The sequence below is a fragment of the Gymnodraco acuticeps genome, unplaced genomic scaffold (assembly GCF_902827175.1).
Source record: "Gymnodraco acuticeps unplaced genomic scaffold, fGymAcu1.1, whole genome shotgun sequence".
NCBI lineage: Eukaryota > Metazoa > Chordata > Actinopteri > Perciformes > Bathydraconidae > Gymnodraco > Gymnodraco acuticeps.
The window spans coordinates 102,610-122,227 of NW_022990003.1; the positions used below are offsets into that span (position 1 = coordinate 102,610).

General features: G+C 40.4%; 1 protein-coding gene across 1 annotated transcript; it reads left to right on the forward strand.

The window, feature by feature from the left end:
* On the forward strand, positions 1–19,618 carry xpo6 (exportin 6). The gene is made up of 24 exons (XM_034212977.1): positions 1–725; positions 1,814–1,904; positions 2,472–2,584; positions 3,608–3,805; positions 4,633–4,792; positions 5,017–5,094; positions 5,238–5,769; positions 6,382–6,508; positions 6,595–6,704; positions 6,833–6,941; positions 7,132–7,224; positions 8,383–8,452; positions 8,548–8,707; positions 9,256–9,348; positions 9,726–9,870; positions 13,142–13,291; positions 13,496–13,685; positions 13,800–13,955; positions 15,622–15,736; positions 15,871–16,042; positions 16,830–16,991; positions 17,173–17,271; positions 18,291–18,521; positions 18,970–19,618. The coding sequence occupies exons 1-24, from the start codon at positions 723–725 to the stop codon at positions 19,069–19,071; spliced, it is 3,459 nt and encodes a 1,152-aa protein (XP_034068868.1). The 5' UTR covers positions 1–722; the 3' UTR covers positions 19,072–19,618.

Here is a 19,618-nt window from a genome sequence, read left to right on the forward strand (position 1 = left end):
GAGGAAGTTACGAAGCGAACCCTGTAACCTGCAGCAAGCTAGCTGTATCTTTGAGCCGCCCTAAGCACTGAGAAGAGGGAATAACAGGAACAAGAGCGCAGAGTATTATATATGTAGTGGTTTTACAAATCTGCCCGATGTATTGTGTGCATATTCACCCGCTGTGAAATTACTAACGGGAAAGGCAAGTTAACAACAGCCATAGAGAGGCATGTATATGTTTGACAGCTAGCAAATAATGCCTTCATCTTTCTAGAAGAGCTAGCGAGTTAGCCATCCGCTGCAACGCTAGCAGCTAGCTTCGAGCTATAGAAAGCTAATTAACGTTGCACATTTCTCCGGTGCTTGAGGTAGATGTTTCACAGAAACAGCGGTTTGTTATCTTACTCAACGGTAAATGCATTTAAACGAGAATGCCGTTAACTGACCAATTCGACGTAGCCCTTTCAACCTGAAGCCTATATGCTTGGTAGGCGTTTTATTCTGATTTCTAGTGAAATTAATTCAGTGTTGTTATTGTAAGTAAAGTCAGCGACGCCAACGATTTCTAGCTTGTGTGTAGACTAGCAGACCATGATGAGCCCCCTCTGCGGTCACGTTAGCCAGCAACACCATAGCTAACGTTAGCTACACACTTGGCTAGCTAAAGGGGAAATGTTGTCTTATAACTGTAATTAATCCGCGAAAGAGTAAACTGAAGCAAGCATCTGAGCCAGCTAAACATGGTAAGTTACATTTAACACGTATTACTTACTTCACGTTGTCTTCCTGTCTTGTTTGCTAACAGCTAACGTGGGTGCATACGGTTCTTATTCGTATTATTTGAACAGGGCGACCCACAGTTATCTATTCATAATGTGTTTAAATGACTCTACGTGTAGTTTAATCGTGTATGAGACATGCATTGCGGCCTTTCCATATCTGTCAATCCATATAACGGTTTGTGAGGCCAGGTAACGTTACTTCACGGGATGTGACAGCTCCTTAAAGCCATTTCACGATACAAGACGCCCATCTTGCAAAACAGAATATTTGCAGGGAGTAGTGTTGAGCCTCGGCAAGTTGTGGCTCATTCGAGGAATTCAGACCTGCCTGCCACGGGATCTGCTCTTTAAAATCTCTATTTGCTATCTCGTTTATGCTAGGCAGGGCCTAACTTCCTCCCCCTGCAGAAGCGTGGTATTACAATTGATATAACGCAGTTATTTTGAGTACAGCTTGCCTCATACAATCTTCAATACTGAACTCTATAAACCAATCAGATTGCATTTGTGAACTGTAGTATTGCAATGTGTTAACTACATTTCCATGAGACCATGCCAAACGTTCACAACATTATTGATTGATAGGGGGGGCTGCTATGTTCAGGCATGATGTATGTACAAGAAAATGTGTTTAAATCATTAAGTAGCCTGTCTGCAATGACCATCATACAAAATGCGTCTTCTTTAAATTAGCCTACAGGGAAACATGTTGAATGCATACAGCTATTTGTTGTAAAGAACCTACTTGAATGTTAAATGCATAATGAATATGAGTTAATGGTAATTAACTATTCTCTTCACTGTCAGGATGGGTTTCTTTTTCATTGAAAGTAAATGATTTGTCTTAAGTTGAGCTTCTTCTGTGCATGTATTCTCCATCAAACACACCATTGAATTGTATCCGTCAAACCGATAGATTTCTCTCATTCTGATGAATTGATGATTGCGACACTAATACTGTATTCAGTGGTTTTGGTTATGCACATTGTCATATAGAAACAACAAAATGGAGCTTTGTAATTGAATGTGCTTTATTTTGTTTCCTCTAGGCTTCAGAGGAGACATCGCTGCGTGCACTGGAGGGCCTAATGACCGAGTTCTTTCACAGCTGCACAACTAATGAGAGAAAGAGAGAAATAGGTAAGTGTGTCCTTGAAAACCCTACCAGCACAAATTAAATAATTGGCATGGTCAGCACGTACTTTCAGGTGTGTTTCCGCTGGTTTGTAAAGGAAATAGCAATGGACTTATCTCTAAAATAATGAAAAGGGAAGACATTTAGTCCGACATTTTCCTATGATCAGATAAATATCACATTAATTTACAATTTGAGGTTGTGTTTTATTCAATGTGAAACAATTGTAGGTCTCCCCTTGCTCTTTACTTAATTATAGTGTACATGTGACCTTATCTTTTTAAAAATAGATTCGTCAAATAAAGAAAAAGGACTCAAGAATTCTTCAAACAGTTGATAGATCTGGATCCCAAAATACATGTAGTGTATACTGAATACTGTAGTCTATGATTTGTCTCTGTAGAGTGTTTATTGTTACCTGAAATTATTTGCTTTCCTTTCTGCTGTTTTTTGCGTTGCCTTTTTACACACTTCCTGTGTTGTGACGCATTACTTTCGGTCTGTCTACATGTGAGAAAATTCATTTTCATGTACCTCTGTCAGAGATCATGCCTACTTCCTTTTTTCTGCAGAAGAGCTGCTGAATAACTTTGCACAGCAGACTGGAGCGTGGCGCCACTGCTTGTTCTTTCTCTCCAATACTCGGAATGAGTATGTCATGATGTACAGCCTCACAGTATTTGAAGTAAGTCCTATAGGTAGAAAATACATATTTGTAGTTCCTTTTACTGTCTGGGGCCTTGTCATGCTCTTAAAATAAGACCGTACACAGAGAAAGGTATTGTTTCATAGCTACTAAGAACAAAAATGTGTTTCTTCCTGTTCCTGTTTCATAATTTCAATAATTTCCGAAAACAAGTTAGCTTAATGTGTAATACATTTAGCAATGGATCAAAGGCTGAACATCCTGTGACTCCATACTTTCGCCTTATTACTACAGTGCCCTTTCACAACATGCCTTTTCGGAAAGGGCAGAATGCTTGGCCTGTGGTGTTGCTGCTTTTAGCTTTCTTGAGACCCGCTGCTCATAACAACTATACAATTAACACCTTGGGTCCTGAGCAATACATCTGCCATGACATAGTTTCACACAACCAAGCCATGGCTACGCACAATCAGAAAAACCGATGAGGTACACTGAGCAGAGGTCATTTCCAAGTTGGGATATAAGTCTCTTGCATTGACAAAACTCATGCGTCCCTAATTTGGATCGTGGATTTAATTAGCGGTTAATTAGTTACAAGTGAGTTTTGAGTCGTACACCAGGGGAATATAGTGTTACCCTCCGGGGAGGGGGAAAGAACAACACCTGCCCGGTTCAAACGACATGTTGGACTCCGTCTGCAGAACGCTGTAGATTGCCCGCGCTCCTGCAAACAGCACAGTTTTTTAATATTAATATTGAACACGTCTTCTGTCCAACTTGCACTTAATTTGGCATCTATACATCCAGGGGTCCTCAGCACAACGTGTAAAGTACATCAGATTAAAGTTGTGTTTTTTTTTGCAACATTATGTTTTTAATGAAATGTGAGTTAAGTGGGCACTGTAATGTTAAAAATAAATTCTTGACAAACTAAAAGTATAAAAATCATCTCACAAGAATTACTAGTTGGAGAGATTATGGTGTAATGTTTTTAAAAAAAAAAGCTTTTCTGATCGCCTTTAGACTCAGCTTTAACATCTGATTGTCCAATTTCTATTTCAGAACCTAGTGAACAAAATGTGGATCGGCGTTGCTTCACAAGACAAGATGGAGATTCGCAGCTGTCTGCCTAAACTCCTACTTGCACAGCACAAATTGGTGCCCTATTTTATCCGTAACAAACTGTGCAAAGTCATTGTGGACATTGGTCGCCAGGACTGGCCAATGTTCTACCATGATTTCTTTACAAACACACTTCAGGTAAGCCCTGCTCTGTCAAATGTATTTGAATGCATTTCATGTTTACTTTCTATTATCGTGTAACATTTGGAACAAGGTGTTTTTAAATAGTCACTGTTATGAGGATGTTGCTCGACATGGGGAAGTGCAGAAGCTATAATATGACCCACAAGAAAATTGCTCAATGTCTTCTTTTTATTTTTAGTTTATTGCCCCGGAACGCAGTCATGAAAGAAATCTTTGCTATTAGCATGCTTTGAATAATCAAAGAGTGGCTGCCATAAGAGCAGTTTGGAGATATCCAGTGTTTACAAGATATGATTTAATGTACATTTTGGACCCTTTAGGGACAATTACGCCACATTTCGCACTTTTCATTTTTATTTTTCTGCAAGTTATGTCCCCTCTTTCCTTTCAAAACAGTGTCTCTTTTACTGTATCACTAGAATATGAGCAGAAGAAAGTAATAGATTAAGTAAACAAGAGTGTTTCCTGCAGGAAATGATTCAACCAAAAGGATGAACCACATACAATCGAGCATGTTGCATCTTGTCTGATGGTTCATTTAGCGAACAGATGACAAGCAAAACATTTCTTAATAGTTCATTTGCTGTGTGGAGGTTAATATGACATTTTCTGAATGCTAGTTATTCTTTGTTTTAATGATTAAAAAAATGCCCGCCTGTGCTATTCAATGCAGTGAGTTAACGCTGTACTGTCGACCAACCCTAGTGGTTCCCTTGCGTTGAACCAAACCGTTTGGTAGGACTTGTATTTTGTGGAGGAAATTCAATAGTGTTTGTCTTTGCTCATGAAGCTTTTGTCTGTCAATCTCTTGTGAACTGCAGTTGATCCAGTCCCCAGCTCTGTCTTTGTTGGGGTTGGTGATGTTGAAAACAACGTCAGAGGAACTTGCGTGTCCTAGAGAAGACCTCAGTGTCTCCAGAAAAGATGAGCTACGTAAACTGCTGCTGGAGCAGGTACCCACAGTGCTTGGATTGTTGACGGGTGAGAATAACCTTTTAATAATGTTGCAGAACTAATGAGTGATACATGCACATCAGCATATGTTATTATCAGGTTCATCTACAGGAATGAGATTTAAATTGGATATATAACCCTCCTCTGGTACAACTAGCTAATAAGGTTTACATCTGACTTCAACAGATGCTTTGGTGAAAAACCTTCAGTATTGGTGGATAAGTGGGTTCTTGTCACATCTTGTTTTGCAGGTATCTTGGAGACCTATTGGGACAAGCACAGTGTCATAGCTTCAACGCCGCCTCCCTCACCCAGCTCAAGGGAAAGTGGTAAGTGAATGGTGCTTTTGTAACATACATCTGCCATGTGGGATAATCCTGGATGTGTTTCCTGACTGAAAATATGAAGCATTTATCAAGAGGTTTGTTGTTTATTAACCACACCTTATTTCTTTGTCTCTTCAATCTATCAGTGGAATTGCTGGGCAATTTGTTTCAGGGCAGTCAGTATTCAAAGCTGCTGTGCCAGCCCATGGCGGCGCTGGACAATGAGAGTCAGCAGCTCTGTTGTCTGGTGTTGGAGTGTTTAGCTCACCTGTTCAGCTGGATCCCTTTGTCCACAAGCATCACACCCACCCTGCTGGCATCCATTTTTCATTTTGCACGTTTTGGTTGTGATATTCGGACAAAGGCCAAGACAGGATGCTTCATCTCCTCGAACTCCTCCTCTTCTAACGGTCAGCTTAATCCTGGGACAATGCCCCCCACATCAAATGGAGGCGGGCGAAACGGAGAGCAGACGGAGGGCAGCAAGGTGGACCGAGCCCGGCTTGGGGTGCTCGCTATGACCTGCGTCAATGAGCTTGTGTCAAAGAACTGTGTGCCAATGGATTTTGAGGAGTACCTGCTGCGCATGTTCCAGCAGACCTTCTTCCTCCTGCAGAGGCTGACACGAGAGAATAACGCTCATACAGTCAAGACCCGCCTACAGGAACTTGATGAGAGGTATGGCTCAGTCCATTGGTTCACACGAGTGTTTGTTCATAAGTGCTCGCAGACGACAGTGTATTCTACATGACAACTTCACCCTGTGGTCACAACTCATCATATTTGCTTTCTTTTTCAATCTAATTTGCAGTCAGAAGTTTCTCTGCGGTATTTCTTAGAAGTCCATCCCTCAAAAATGCTTTTGTTTTATAACTGTTGCTCTTTACCCTAGCTCTGTCACGTGTGTCTTTCTGATCAAATCTTTCTTTCTGATACATATAAACTATACCATTAATACTACGTTTTTTTGCAAGTTCACTACCGATCATAAGTTACTGAGATTGATTTCGTCACCTATCCTCACCTGTGACATCCCAATAGTTATCTTACTACTTCATGCTTTCATGTTTTGTAGTATGTGCAGATACATGAGGAGCATTGTGTGCTGTCGACATGTAAATGATGGCCTAGCTATTACAACACTCTCTTACAACGTAGGCCCCTGATCTTTGTTTAACAAATGTTGTTATTATCAACCAGCACAGACTGTATAAAGTAACGGCTGAGTGGAACATGTTTACAACTTGAATGGTTTGTTTGGTTCATTTTTTGTTCTCTTTCTTCTTGCAGTTACTTGGAAAAGTTCACAGATTTTCTGCGCCTCTTTGTTAGTGTTCACTTGAGGCGGATTGAGTCCAGTCCTCAGTTTCCAATTGTAGAGTTTCTTGGCCTGCTTTTCAAGTACACCTTCAACCAGGTAACGATAAATGTGTCAAGCAGTTGCTTATACAGCACAGGTTGTTTGTTTCTGCTAACAAAGCCTGTTTCTCATTGGTCTAACAGCCTACCCATGAAGGCTACTTCGCCTGTTTGGATATATGGAGCGTCTTTTTGGATTTTCTAACAACCAAAATCAAAAGCAGACTCGCTGACAGAGAAAGTGTTCTGAATAGGTAAGTCTCTCATAATCAATTATCTCAAATGAATGCAGACATATCAAACATTTGAAAAGAAGCGTATAAAATGCCTGATGGGTTGTTAATAACGTGTTCTATGATTATATTTGTGTGTGGTTGGACAGGTACAAAGATGCCTTAGTTCTTCTGTTAAGGGAAGTTCTGAATCGCATCCAGTTCAGATACAATCAGGCCCAGTTAGAAGAGCTGGATGATGAGACGCTGGATGATGACGTAAGAACGATTTCCTTTCATTTTACAGTCTGTCAGTTGCAGCTTTTTAACATAATATTGTGTGTCCTGTTTTGAAGATGTATACCAAAAGACTATTTTAATATTAGCATTCTTTTAGACAGGCACACATTTCAAAGACCTTTATCTTAACTTTAAAGTCTAACTGTTCTCTTTCGTTTGGGAACTATAGCAACAGACTGAGTGGCAAAGGTACCTGCGTCAGAGTCTGGAGGTGGTTGCCAAGGTGATGGAGCTGCTCCCATCCCATGCATTCACTACTTTGGTAAGAGTTTATTGTTGGTGTCCCATTGGCGTTTTGTACAGTTATCAGAATACCTTTATTAGTCCCATGGAGGGGAAATGTGCGTAGTTACAGCAGGAAAAACAGCCACAGACAGCTTAATGTTACATATGTTAAATATGTGACATGGATTAAAAAAAAAGTACTAAGTTATGATATAATAAAAAGTTACATAATTTAAAAAAAATACACATCCTGTAACGGTTCTTAGGATTTAGCAGCCAGGTATACATTACACAGTTATTAACGGCATCTATATATATATTGCACATAGGTGGTTGGTATTTAACAGTAGCAAGTTACACAATTTACAAAATACACACCTTGTAACAGTTCTAAGGATTTAGCAGCCAGGTATATATTACAGTTATTAACGGCATCTATATATTGCACATATTGCACATAGTTTGTTGGTATTTAGCAGCAAGGTGTGATATAGTCTGTGTTGTGGTAGTCATCTATAAGTACCAAATTAGCTGCAGGAGATTTTCGTCAACGCTGACGTGGACAACTATTTTCTTGGTGCCTTATTTGTGTAGCTTCCCATCGCATTCAAGTAATACTGACTTTAATATTATATTAGACAACCTGGCCGTGACTGGCTGCCTGGTGTGCGTCAGTTCACCTCAAACAGAGTCATGTTAAGCAGTTTAAACACTTTTTCACATCGTATAAAGTACTGTGTTGGACCAGCACAGTTCTCACTCCACACAAAGCACAGCATTGCTACATAACATCACTTCCAGCTAACTTTACTGAGAATAAAAAGGAAAAAAACCTACTCTGGTCTTTGTCATATAAAAAGACAAAAACACTGAATCTGCTGTCGCATCAGAAATGAGTTGAAATATTTAGTAAAATCCTGTATGTAGTGAAAATGCTGTCATAACTTTATTTAAGCACAAATTCTTCATAAAACTGTAATTTAGTTTTATTCAATATGGTTCAATAATTTGGTTTTCTTTTGAAACCTTTACTTCTGTATTGTGCATGTTCCTTGTTTGTATTTATAACCTACACAATAATGTAAAGAAAGAAAATAGACAATATTTAAAATATATTATTTTTACACGTCAAGTAACGTATGGTGATTTATTCCAGTTGGTGACAGCCTTCATTTTTCCTCTTTTCTCTCTAAAGTTTCCAGTGCTCCAGGATAATTTGGACGTATACCTTGGTCTGCAGCAGTTTATTGTCACCACTGGAACAAGTAAGCATTCATGTTATGAGCTATATTCACATTTGATGAAGCTAATTTTATATATAAAATGTTGCAATGCCCTAATCGTGTCGTCCCTCTCTCAGGTCGGAGGCTGAATATCTCTGCAGAGAACGATTGCCGTCGCCTGCACTGTTCTCTCCGGGACCTCAGCTCCCTCCTGCAGGCTGTGGGCCGCCTGGCGGAGCATTTCATCGGGGAGGTCTTTGCTGCACGTTTCAATGACGCGCTGGCAGTGGTGGAGAGGTCAGTGCTCTTAAACTCTTCTAAAACATTACAAAGTTATTCTTCTTCCAATACCATGCAGTTTTTTTTTTATGTTTCTAATAGAGTGCCACAGTGACCTCACACATTGAAGAGACAGATCACGTTTTGTCCAGCCGGATAATATCCACATGTCTACCCTACTTTTATAATTGTATAATCATAAATCTAATCGATAGATTTATGATTAGAAAATTATAGGGTAGACATGTGGATATTATCCGGCTGAACAAAACGTGATCTGTCTCTTCAATGTGCTTTTTGTCGAAGGAACCGGAAGTGGTCAAATGCTAACTTGCATCCGGGTTTTAGGACACGTCACTGTGGCAGTCTATAGAAAAAATGTATACTCAATATATCTGGTTTTCAACTCACTCGACAGTTGTTTTGTGTCTGTTTTGGCGTTCTATTTATTTTCATTAGGGTTAAAATGGGCTTTGTGTTTAAACCAGACAGAGTGCTATTCTGTGGATTGTTCTATTTAAAGAGCAGAAACTCATAATGAACCGTGTGTGTTTTTCTTTTTCAAGGCTGGTTGAAGTGACTTGCTACGGCTCTCAGACGAGTCTTTACGACCTGGAGACCGCTGTGCCTTCTGTGCTCAAACCAGACCTCATCGACGTGTGAGTATCACATGTTTGAAGCACAACCCGGCCTTCACATGGAGGTCACTGTTCTTGTATAGGGGAACAATTGTTTATATTATGAAAAGCTCCCGCTTCAAATAACAAGACAACCCTGTGAAAAATGATAAGGGCACTGATTGTGCGAATGTTTGGTTGAATTTAGGCACTAAACAGCCCTTTTTCTCAGCCTTAACAAAAGCCAAATCCTGCCTGCAAATGATCCGGAGTTTTCCTTTCACATAAAGCAATCACTTAGCTAGCTAGTAATTTGGTGATAAACTGAGTCTCTTATCATACTGTAAATTAGTAAGAGAGTATGTTTTATTTAATGCAAAACGCCTTTGTTGTTAACTGTGTGTTTGTGTTTTTTACAGACACGCTCAGGCCCTTGCTGCTTTGCAAGCCTACTCCCATTGGCTGGCACAGTTCTACAGTGAGGTCCACAGTCAGAACCAGAGCCAGTTCATGAACCTCATCACATCTACAATAGATGCCAGTAGCCCACTCATCACATCAAAGGTATCTTGCCTCATACTTTTACTTTAATGTGATATGATTGGAGAAGTCAGCCTTGGACTAATGTATCACTGATTATTATCGTCAACGCATGGGCTTTAATGTGATAAATGCAGAATCTCTTATTTGGATCAATGAAGACATTCAAATTGATCATTGGTCAAACATGGCTCAAACATTAAGGAGGAAGTGTGTTACGGACATATCCACCAACACTTACCCTTGAGCCCCTGTTCACAGAAGCTTCCTTTTGTGTTTTATAATCAGGGGTGCACATAACTTGTTTGCCCTGGTTCTCAAAGGAGCACCTGGAGATGTTGCTTGGTGCTCATCCTTAAAATGAAATAAACCGTAACTTTTGAGGGGGTCTTGACTTTATTTGCTACGGGCCGGCCCTGAGTTCATATGCAACTCGCAAATATCTTTCTCTCTCTCCTCTCTTCTCTCTTCTCTCTTTTCTCTTCTCCCTTCTCTTCTCTCTCTTCTCTCTCTCCCTCTCCCTCTCTCTCTCAATGTTGGTACGCAAATGCGCCTTTTTTCAAATGACCCGGTGCTCTTCTTTTGGCGGAGGTGCACCTGCGCACCAGTTATGTGCAGCCCTGTTTATAATGCATAAATATAATATATGTTAAATGTATTATGAAGGGATTTTAGGACACGAGTAACACCAACCCAGTCTCATAAAAAAACGTGTAATAACTACGTTGGTCCACAACGTAGGACGTAGTATTTCTACAAAAACGCCTCTGAAATTGTAAGATCCCTACGTTTTTTTTCACCATTCATTCCAATGGCTGGCGTCTATGTCACGTGATCTTCACATTTCTCCCTGCAGAAAAAATAAACATGGCCGAACTTCGTTTTATTCTCGGTGGAAAATGCCTATTTTAAAGTTAGTTTGCCCATTAAAATGCCTTTTGATGTCATTTGATGCGAGAAATATGAGTTGTTATTTCAGATTATGTGTGCAGTGGATGTACATGATCTTTAGTTTGCTAGTTATTACGAAGATTACTTCAGGAAATTGTGTCGATACAACGTTTTCATTGTTACCAAGGTGGTTGCTAGGGACGCTGCTATCGATATTATTTCTGTTATGTTGTGTAACTGTTTAATGGTGTTCTCTTTATTGCTACCCCCTTCCCCGTCAATTTATAGTGTTGGTCCACAGCGCAAACGTATTAGTTTAACAAAATCCGCATCTAAAGATAGCCTACGTTATTTTCCCCTGTGCAATTCCAGTCTCACATCTCACAGCACATCGTCATTAACAAATACCGGAAACAGACCGAAAACATTTTATTCCGAGTGTGCTTGCTTTTCTCTTTAGAGGTCATCACATAACGGCATTGTAATACACGGTTCGGCTGCATTAAATATTACATATCTGCCGTAGTTCTCTATTTATAGAGCCCTGATGAGAAGACTTCTAGACAAACATGAGGAACTGAAAACGTGACGTGGATCATAAATATATCAGCCATTAAACAACATCTTACATTTCTTTTCACACAATACGTCTCCTTGCAGTATCAACACTAATTCGGCTGACTTTTATATTTGATCCAATTGGTAGATAGGCTGTATTTACACCATAAAGGTGCAGAGCTGATAGAAAGGGACACCTAGTGGTTAAAGCATGTTATTGAATTTCATTATTTTTATTATTAGATATTAATAGGATCCCTATAAAGTATATTCATTACTCGTTATTCTCTACTAATAGTTAATTAAAGACTGTATATAATGACTAGTTTGCACATCCCTTTCAAGATTTCAAGATTTTCTAAGGTTTATTGACATATCATATAGGCCTACACAACTATGGTGTAGTTATGCAATGAATGAAAAACGTTGTGTATACCTCCAGCAATGTTAACTATGTTGAAGCACTTATTTTAACTGATATTATACATATGTATTATACTCTTATAAGATGTATGTAGATAGTATAAGAAATGTGCAGAATATGACAGTTTAATGGTGGAGGTATACACACATGTTGATAGATGTCTTGTAATGCACTGTTGAGGAACCTGCGACCAAAGTTTTTCATCTCCGGCCTTGTCAGGTATTGAACAATCAATAAATAAAGAACACAGAATTATTAAATATAAAACACAGAATTTGTGTGATATAAATGATTTACAAATAAACACCACTGCATATTTACAACTGTTACACATGCTGATGTAACGCAAATGTTTCCAACTTGGAATCAATAGAGTATATCTTATCTTAAGATGATCGATGGCTACTGCCATATTTGCAAAATGTGCCTCTGAACCTTGACAAGTGCATGTTTCAGGCTTATCAATTAACAACAGGGGTCACAGACATAAGACCAGCTGTTAAATAAAGCTCTTCTGACCTTAGCTGGCATGTGGGTATATATTAATGCTGCCCATTATGGGCACAAGCAATTTTCACCCATTTATTAATTATATGTTTTAAATTTGAGTGTTTCCTATCCCCTAAACCTCCAGGGATGTACACAGTTTAATACTGGCCACTTCTTATTATGGGAACATTTACGAAAATGTCTTTTAAAACTACAACTCCCAGTAGAGACGTGCCATAGATAGAGAACATGTTGCGAAACACACAATAGCCAGCATGTGTAGTTCTGGGGACGGGGTGGGGGACGGGGTGGACCCGTTCAAATCCAGTTTTGGACAGTCTACCGTGGTTCCATCCCATTTCAAGTGCTGTTCGACGCTCGGCACACTCTCCAATCACAGAGCTTGAGGACTATCACGGGGTTTGTCAAGCGAAGTGGAGAGATTAGAATACTTACTTCCGGGTGTAATATTCTGTAAAGCAAATGAGCTGCTCCGACCCTCGGTCCTGACTGACTCCAACTTGTGTTTATTAATCAAACGAATAAATAAACACAAGGATAATGATGTGTTATTGTTGAGTAAATGGAGAATTGCACAGGGGAAAATAACGTATCTATGCCACAATTTTAGATGCAGATTTTGTTAAACTAATATGTTTGCGCTGTGGACCAACACTATACATTGACGGGGAAGGGGGTAGCAATAAAGATAACACCATTAAACAGTTACACAACATAACAGAAATAATATCGATAGCAGCGTCCCTAGCAACCACCTTGGTAACAATGAAAACGTTGTATCGACACAATTTCCTGAAGTAATAGTTCAGAGTAATGTGGGAGGAAGAGTGGGTTGGGCTGAGATAGTGAAAGGAGATCAGTGTTACTACCATGTGGTTCTTCTTTAAACTCCCATGTTGTCTTTACCTCCAGGTACCTGAGAAGTTGCTGCTCTCCTCGTGCCATCTGATGGTTTCCATCACCTCCACGGTGCGCCCGGTCTTCTTGGTCACGCTGCCAGCTGTCCGGAACATCTTCAACCTCATCACAACAGAGAATCACCCCCGCAGACTCCCCCAAGAGGTACATGGTGGTTGCTTTTTCACATGATATGAAGTTATTCAATGTTTTACTAAGTTTCAAGAAGCAGGTGAAGCTTCATAGGACTTTTATAGTTTATAAGATGGATTGTTTGTGAATGTGTATTTGTTTTTCTTCCCCTTAAAACTTTTAAAATGTCCTCTATATGGATTATAAACTCTGTGTATGTGTTGTGTGTGCATACAGGCTCACATGTTGGTGTGCAGGGCTTTGTCCAACATGCTGCTGCTCCCGTGGCCAAATTTACCAGAGAGTGAGCAGCAGTGGCAGACGCGCTCCAGCAACCACGCCAGCCTCTTGGCAGCACTCACTCGAGAGTATAAGGGAATAAGAGGGACGGTGAACATTACTCCACGGCAACCCGATCTGAATAACAGTCAGTATTTCTTTCTCTTTGGATTTGTTACTCTCTGTATGTTCTCTTTTTCCCCACCCTCTCATACTTTTCCTGCTCTAATTGTGATTTATGACCATCTTGTCTCTACTGTAGTGAAAGCGGTGATACAGCAGACCCTGCCTGTGCTCAGAGACCTAGTGGACAGCGTCTCTGGGGAATCCACCAAATCCCGGCAGATCTGTTACCAGAGTCTCCAGGAGTCGGTCCAAGTGTCCCTCAGCCTTTTCCCAGTGTTTATTCAGCAGCCAGGTCAGTGTCTCAAAGCTACCGTTTGGCTCTCCATCTAGAGTTTGTTTTAAATGTTCCATCATAATATAAAGATGATCACTCCATTCACTTTTCTGTAGCTACTTCTCCTGTAACGGGGGGCTATGAGTGTATGCACTGTAGTGTGGTAATGTGTGTAAGGATGCTTCTCTGCCTTTTTAATACTACATGCATAATGATAACATTACATGTTAAAAAAAATCCATGTCCGTGTCATTATGTAATCTCAAAAAACAAAGGCTTGACCTTTGCTAAAATTCTTAGCTGAAAGAAGCTGGATTTGACCACAGAATTGATCTGTTTGTCTAGTTTAAAATCACGATCAATCCGTACACCCAGATTTGTTACAATGGGTTTCACATACGGGACAAGAGAATCCAGCACAGGCGGGGCATTGGGACCACCACTGGGTCCAAACATTATCACCTCGGTCTTTTGTTCATTGTATTTTAAAAAGTTCAAGGCCATCCAGGCTCTGATGTCCTGCAGACAGTCAGACAGACGTTGCTGAGGGTTTGGGTCATTTATTTTAGGGGCATGTAGATTTGCGAGTCATCTGCATCAAAATGAAATGAAACGCCATATTTTGTAATGATGGCGGCCCTGGGGGAGCAGGTACAGGGAAAATAAAATCGGCCCAAGAATGGAGCCTTGGGGTACCCCGTACGGGAGAGGAGCAGAGGAGGAAGTAAAATCATCAAGGTTTACATTCAAACTTCTTTCAGACAGATACGACTTAAACCAGTCTAGAGCAGTACCACTGATTCCCACAGAATGCTGCAGGCGAGAAATGAGAATGCTGTGATCTAGTGTCGAAGGCAGCTGTAAGGTCTAAAAGTATAAGAACTGTTCCCAGAGTCAGTAGCTAAAAACAGGTCATTACAAACTTTTAAAAGGGAAGATTCAGTGCTGTGGAGGGGTTTAAACCCAGACTGGAATACCTCAAGAATGCCATGCACATTTAAGAAAGACTGCAACTGCTTCAGTACCACTTTTTCTAAGATTTTGGACATAAAAGGAAGTTTAGAGATAGGTTGAAAATTGTCAAAAACAGAGGTGTCTAGGTTTGGTTTTTTGTATCAAAGGCTGGACCACAGCATGTTTTAGGCACTTTGGTACTATTCCTGTAGTCAGGCTGCTGTTAATTATATTAAGAACGTTAAGTCCAACAATGTCCCAGATTTCTTAAAAAAAATCGCGCAGGGACAACATCGCTTGGAGAACCCGAGGGTTTCAATTGAGCAACAATTTCCATAAGAGCAGGAAGTGACACAAGCTCAAACTGATCCATGACAGCTAAGTGTCCATGACAGATGGATCATGGGAAGGAAATGAGATGTATGCTCTGATGGCGGCGACCTTGTCAACAAATATCTGTAGAAACGCCTCACAGGTTTCAGTGGAGGTTACTAAGTTGATGGATTGGGGGACATTTAGTATATCGTTTATAGTGCTAAAAAGAAGCAGCATTGCACATGAATGTCAAATCTTACTTTGAATGAAAATCCTATTTGTCAAGTCAAAAAACATGTTTCAGTAACCCTAACCATACTCTGTTTTGACTGTTTACAATCTATTTCATTTCTACTTCATCTCAAAGGGCTTGTTGTACTGGCCTGCATTTTTATTTGTCTCTCCTCTTCCCCAGATGTCACCGATGAGATGTTGGCCTTCTTCTTGACGCTGTTTCAGGCGTTGCGAGTCCAGATGGGAGTAGCGTTCACCGGACAGATCATTCAAACTTTCCTCGGCATGTTCACCAGGTAAGAAAAACGATTCCTTATAGAAGGCACAGTATCACACACTTGTTTAAATGGATGGAGGTTTACATTTACGAGTATAAGAAACCTGGTACAACTCTTAACGCATATCGTGATGTCACTTGTCTGTGCTGCAGGGAGCAGCTGGCAGCCAGCATTCTGCAGGAGGGCAGTGCGGGCTGCAGGGTGGTGCAGAAGTTCCTGAAGATCCTGCAGGTGGTGGTGCAAGAGCCGGGTCAAGCTTTCAAGCCTTTCCTACCCAGCATCCTCTCTCTGTGCATGGAGCAGGTGTACCCGGTCGTCGCAGAGGTCAGTTGGCGCTCTCCTATCTTGAGTTTTATTTGGTGTTTGTTTCTGTTTGCTTTTGGATTGATAAGCATGCTAAAGAGCACATATTAATCAAATCAAACAAGTACACACCAAAGGTAAAACAATAGATAAGTAGCAGCATTATAAAAGTATCTAATGTAGCAGAATAATATTAATCAACTATACAAAAGTGTATTTTGCACATCATTTTTTATAGTTAAAAGCAGTGGAAATCATAGAAAAAGGTACCTATTATTAAGAGTTGACAGTAGTCACAAATTATTGTATTAGTCCCATGGAGGGGACATTTGCGTAGTTACAGCAGGAAAAACAGCCACAGACAGCTTAATGTTACATAATGTTAAATATGTGACATGCATTAAAAAAAAGTACTAAGTTATGATATAATAAAAAAATATATAATAAAAAGTGACATAATTTTAAAAAATACACATCCTGTAACAGTTCTTAGGATTTAGCAGCCAGGTATACATTACACATTTATTAACGGCATTTATATATTGCACATAGTTTGTTGGTATTTAGCAGCAAGGGGTGATATAGTCTGTGTTGGTGTGTGTGTGTGGGGGGGGGGGTTAACTAGGGGCTGTGCTGGTTGTATAGTCTGACCGCTGCAGGAAGGAAAGACCTGCGGTATCTGCGTATTCGGAAGGAAGTCATGTCAGGTACTTAAACGATAGCATGAGAGATGATATTCCTGTTGTTTTGGGCATTCATCACATTTCCCGCTTAACAGATGGTCTTTCATTCCCCTTGTCTTTGATAGCGCTCTTCCCCAGATGTCAAGGCAGAGATGTTTGAGTTGCTATACCAAATACTTCACCAAAACTGGAGGTACTTCTTTAAAACGTCAGTCTTAACCAGTGTCCAAAGAGGAGCCACTGAGGACACCATGGAGAACGAGGCCCAGTTCACAGCTGCCATGCAGGTCAGTGGATACAAGTGTTTTAATATAAAGACAATCTATGCTTTTATCTTTGAGTTTCTGTTTTTATTTAGTTACTTTTCAGGATAGCAATTGCTCTTATCATATTAGTAGTTAATTCATCTACAGTTAAAATATATGTAAAATCTATCTCCTCTTATTGTTATTCTGATGTCTTCTCCAGGCTTTTGGACAGTCTTTCCTGCAGCCGGACATCCACATCTTCAAGCAGAATCTCTTATATTTAGAGTCGCTCAACAGCAAGCACAAGTTGTATCACAGAGTAAGTAGAACTTTGATGTCAGTATCTTTGTTTTAAGGGGTGGAGCGTGTCATAGAGCGACGTTTATTTTCCTTTAGCATTCTGCAGTTTGTCCTAGTGAAAATGTCAGTCAGTTTAGTCAAGACTTGTAAATCTACTGACAATCACAGCTACTGGATTTTTTCCGAGCTGCTTAGATGGAAATGCTATATATATATTTTTATATTTATTGTTTCGCAATGAAATCTAGTCTGTACTCCAGGGCTATTCAATTAGTTTGGAATGGGGGCCGGTTGAGGAAAATGATCCAAAGCAAGGGGCCGGGAACAAGATGGCTTGAAATATGAGCAATCATATTAAGAGCTTCAGATACAGTAAATACTACAACAGCATAGTGGAGTGCATATGTTGTGTTCAATCAAACAACATAGCCCAAGGCCTTTATAGATCTAAATGGCAAGTTCAGAACTCAGTAGGCCTACATGTGAAGCTAATCTAACCGTCAACATCATTTCATTTGATTTAGGTGAAATGATCTAATCATTCACACAGAGATGCAATCAATGACAGGAGTCACTACAGTAGCTAGTAGGTGGGTTCGAAACCCGAGCCCGCCGAAGTTTTCAGGCAATGTCTTCCCCTCTCTCTCTACATTTAACACCCTCTCTGGAATAAAGGCACTCTGGCCCAAAAAAAAAGTAGATTCCTTTTTAACATTATACTCAAAGGGCCGGTAAATATCACCCCGGGGCCGGATTTGGCCCGCGGGCCGCCAATTGAATAGCCCTGCTGTAGGACAACTAAGAACAGATGGCAGCACCTAGATTAGTTTATACTATGTTATACTATACTACTTCCCTGTAGTTACTTTTCTAGGGATTGTTTTTAACCATTTGTATTGTCTGTTACATAATATGTCCTTAATGAAAGGATTCACCTGTTATTACCACAACACCTCCCCTCATCCACACACCGTGTTTGAATGCTTATAACGCATGTATAGACTCTAATGTCATCACTTTGTTTTTATTGTACTTCAGAAGCTTTTCCGGACCTCCATGCTCTTCCACTTCATCAACGTGCTAGTGCAGGTACTTCTCCATAAAAGTCACGACCTTCTTCAGGAGGAAATCACCGTCGCTATTTACAACATGGCCTGTGTCGACTTTGATGCCTTCTTCTCGGCCTTCATGCCAGAGTTCCTCAACGGCTGCCAGGGTGTGGACGCCAGCCAGCGCTCTGTCCTCGCACGCAACTTCAAGCTTGAACGGGTGAGAATAACAGTTGTATTAATATTTGTTTTAACCCACTGGTAGGTTTATTATGAGGCAAGACAGCTTTGACAACATGGCACATGGAGAGGCATACAGTAGCATTTATACATTTGTCAACATGTGAATACTAAAGAGTGTTTAAGTTGCAGTGATAAGCAGCACAGTCCAACCTTTGTCGCTCACTGAGGCTTATTCTGTCTCCCTGTTTCTGACTGGCAAATGATAGCCATCTCAAATACTTCTAATCTTTAATCTGTTTTATCGCTTGTGAGAATCCTCTTGGCTATAGTATCACAAACATGTCACTTTGTTTCTTGGTATTCCCGTATTGGTTTGTTTGTCCTGTAGTCATGGGAGTAGTTGCTGCTTTCAATGTGGTTTTCTGCCCTCTAAACAACTCCTGTCTAGATTGACATTTATTTCCTCTTTTCTCTCCTCTTTCCAGGACTTGCCTTCGTTCACTCAAAGCGTGCAGCGGCTGGTGAACGACCTGCGCTACTACAGACTGTGTAACAGTAGCCTGCCCACTGGCACCATCAAGCTATAGCACAATGACTGATCGACCACTCCACACATCAACTATGATCTTCAAGGACTGCCTGTGCTGACCACTTTGCTGACTCCTTCTCCAATGCAGCTTTGCTCCGCCCTCTCAGAGTGAGGGGGAGGAGCCACACGCAGCGTGTTGTTGAGTAATCAGAGGTTGAGGATGCTGCTGATGTTTCTCTTTGATCTCTACTGTAGTAGGTTGGCGATGTCTTTTTTCTTTCTTTTTTTTTTTTTTTAAAGCAGCGCCCTCCTCATGGTTTGCCAATGATAATTTGGCAAGAAATGTAAACCTGGTCGGCAGTTGGCTTCAGTCCAGACCCGGAGCAGTCTGAGCCAGGCCTTCTCTCCCACGCCCCGCGACAAAGACGGCTGGGACTGAGCACTTTTGACTCATTTTGAGTTTTTTTAAAATGTCTGCTTATTCATTATGCCTTCGATTTTTTTCATCTCCAAAGGAGACGGACTCTCAACTTAAGATCTTTCATATCATTCCATTCTGAAAAAGAGAAAATCTGCTTGATTAATAAAGTGCTTTTTTAGTAAAA

What these genes read in the sequence shown, in the direction of transcription:
- xpo6 (XM_034212977.1), top strand. An exon ending in TGTACCCGGTCGTCGCAGAG is followed by an intron (nt 16,043 to 16,829) that starts GTCAGTTGGCGC and finishes TGTCTTTGATAG; the next exon opens with CGCTCTTCCCCAGATGTCAA. An exon ending in GCAACTTCAAGCTTGAACGG is followed by an intron (nt 18,522 to 18,969) that starts GTGAGAATAACA and finishes TCCTCTTTCCAG; the next exon opens with GACTTGCCTTCGTTCACTCA.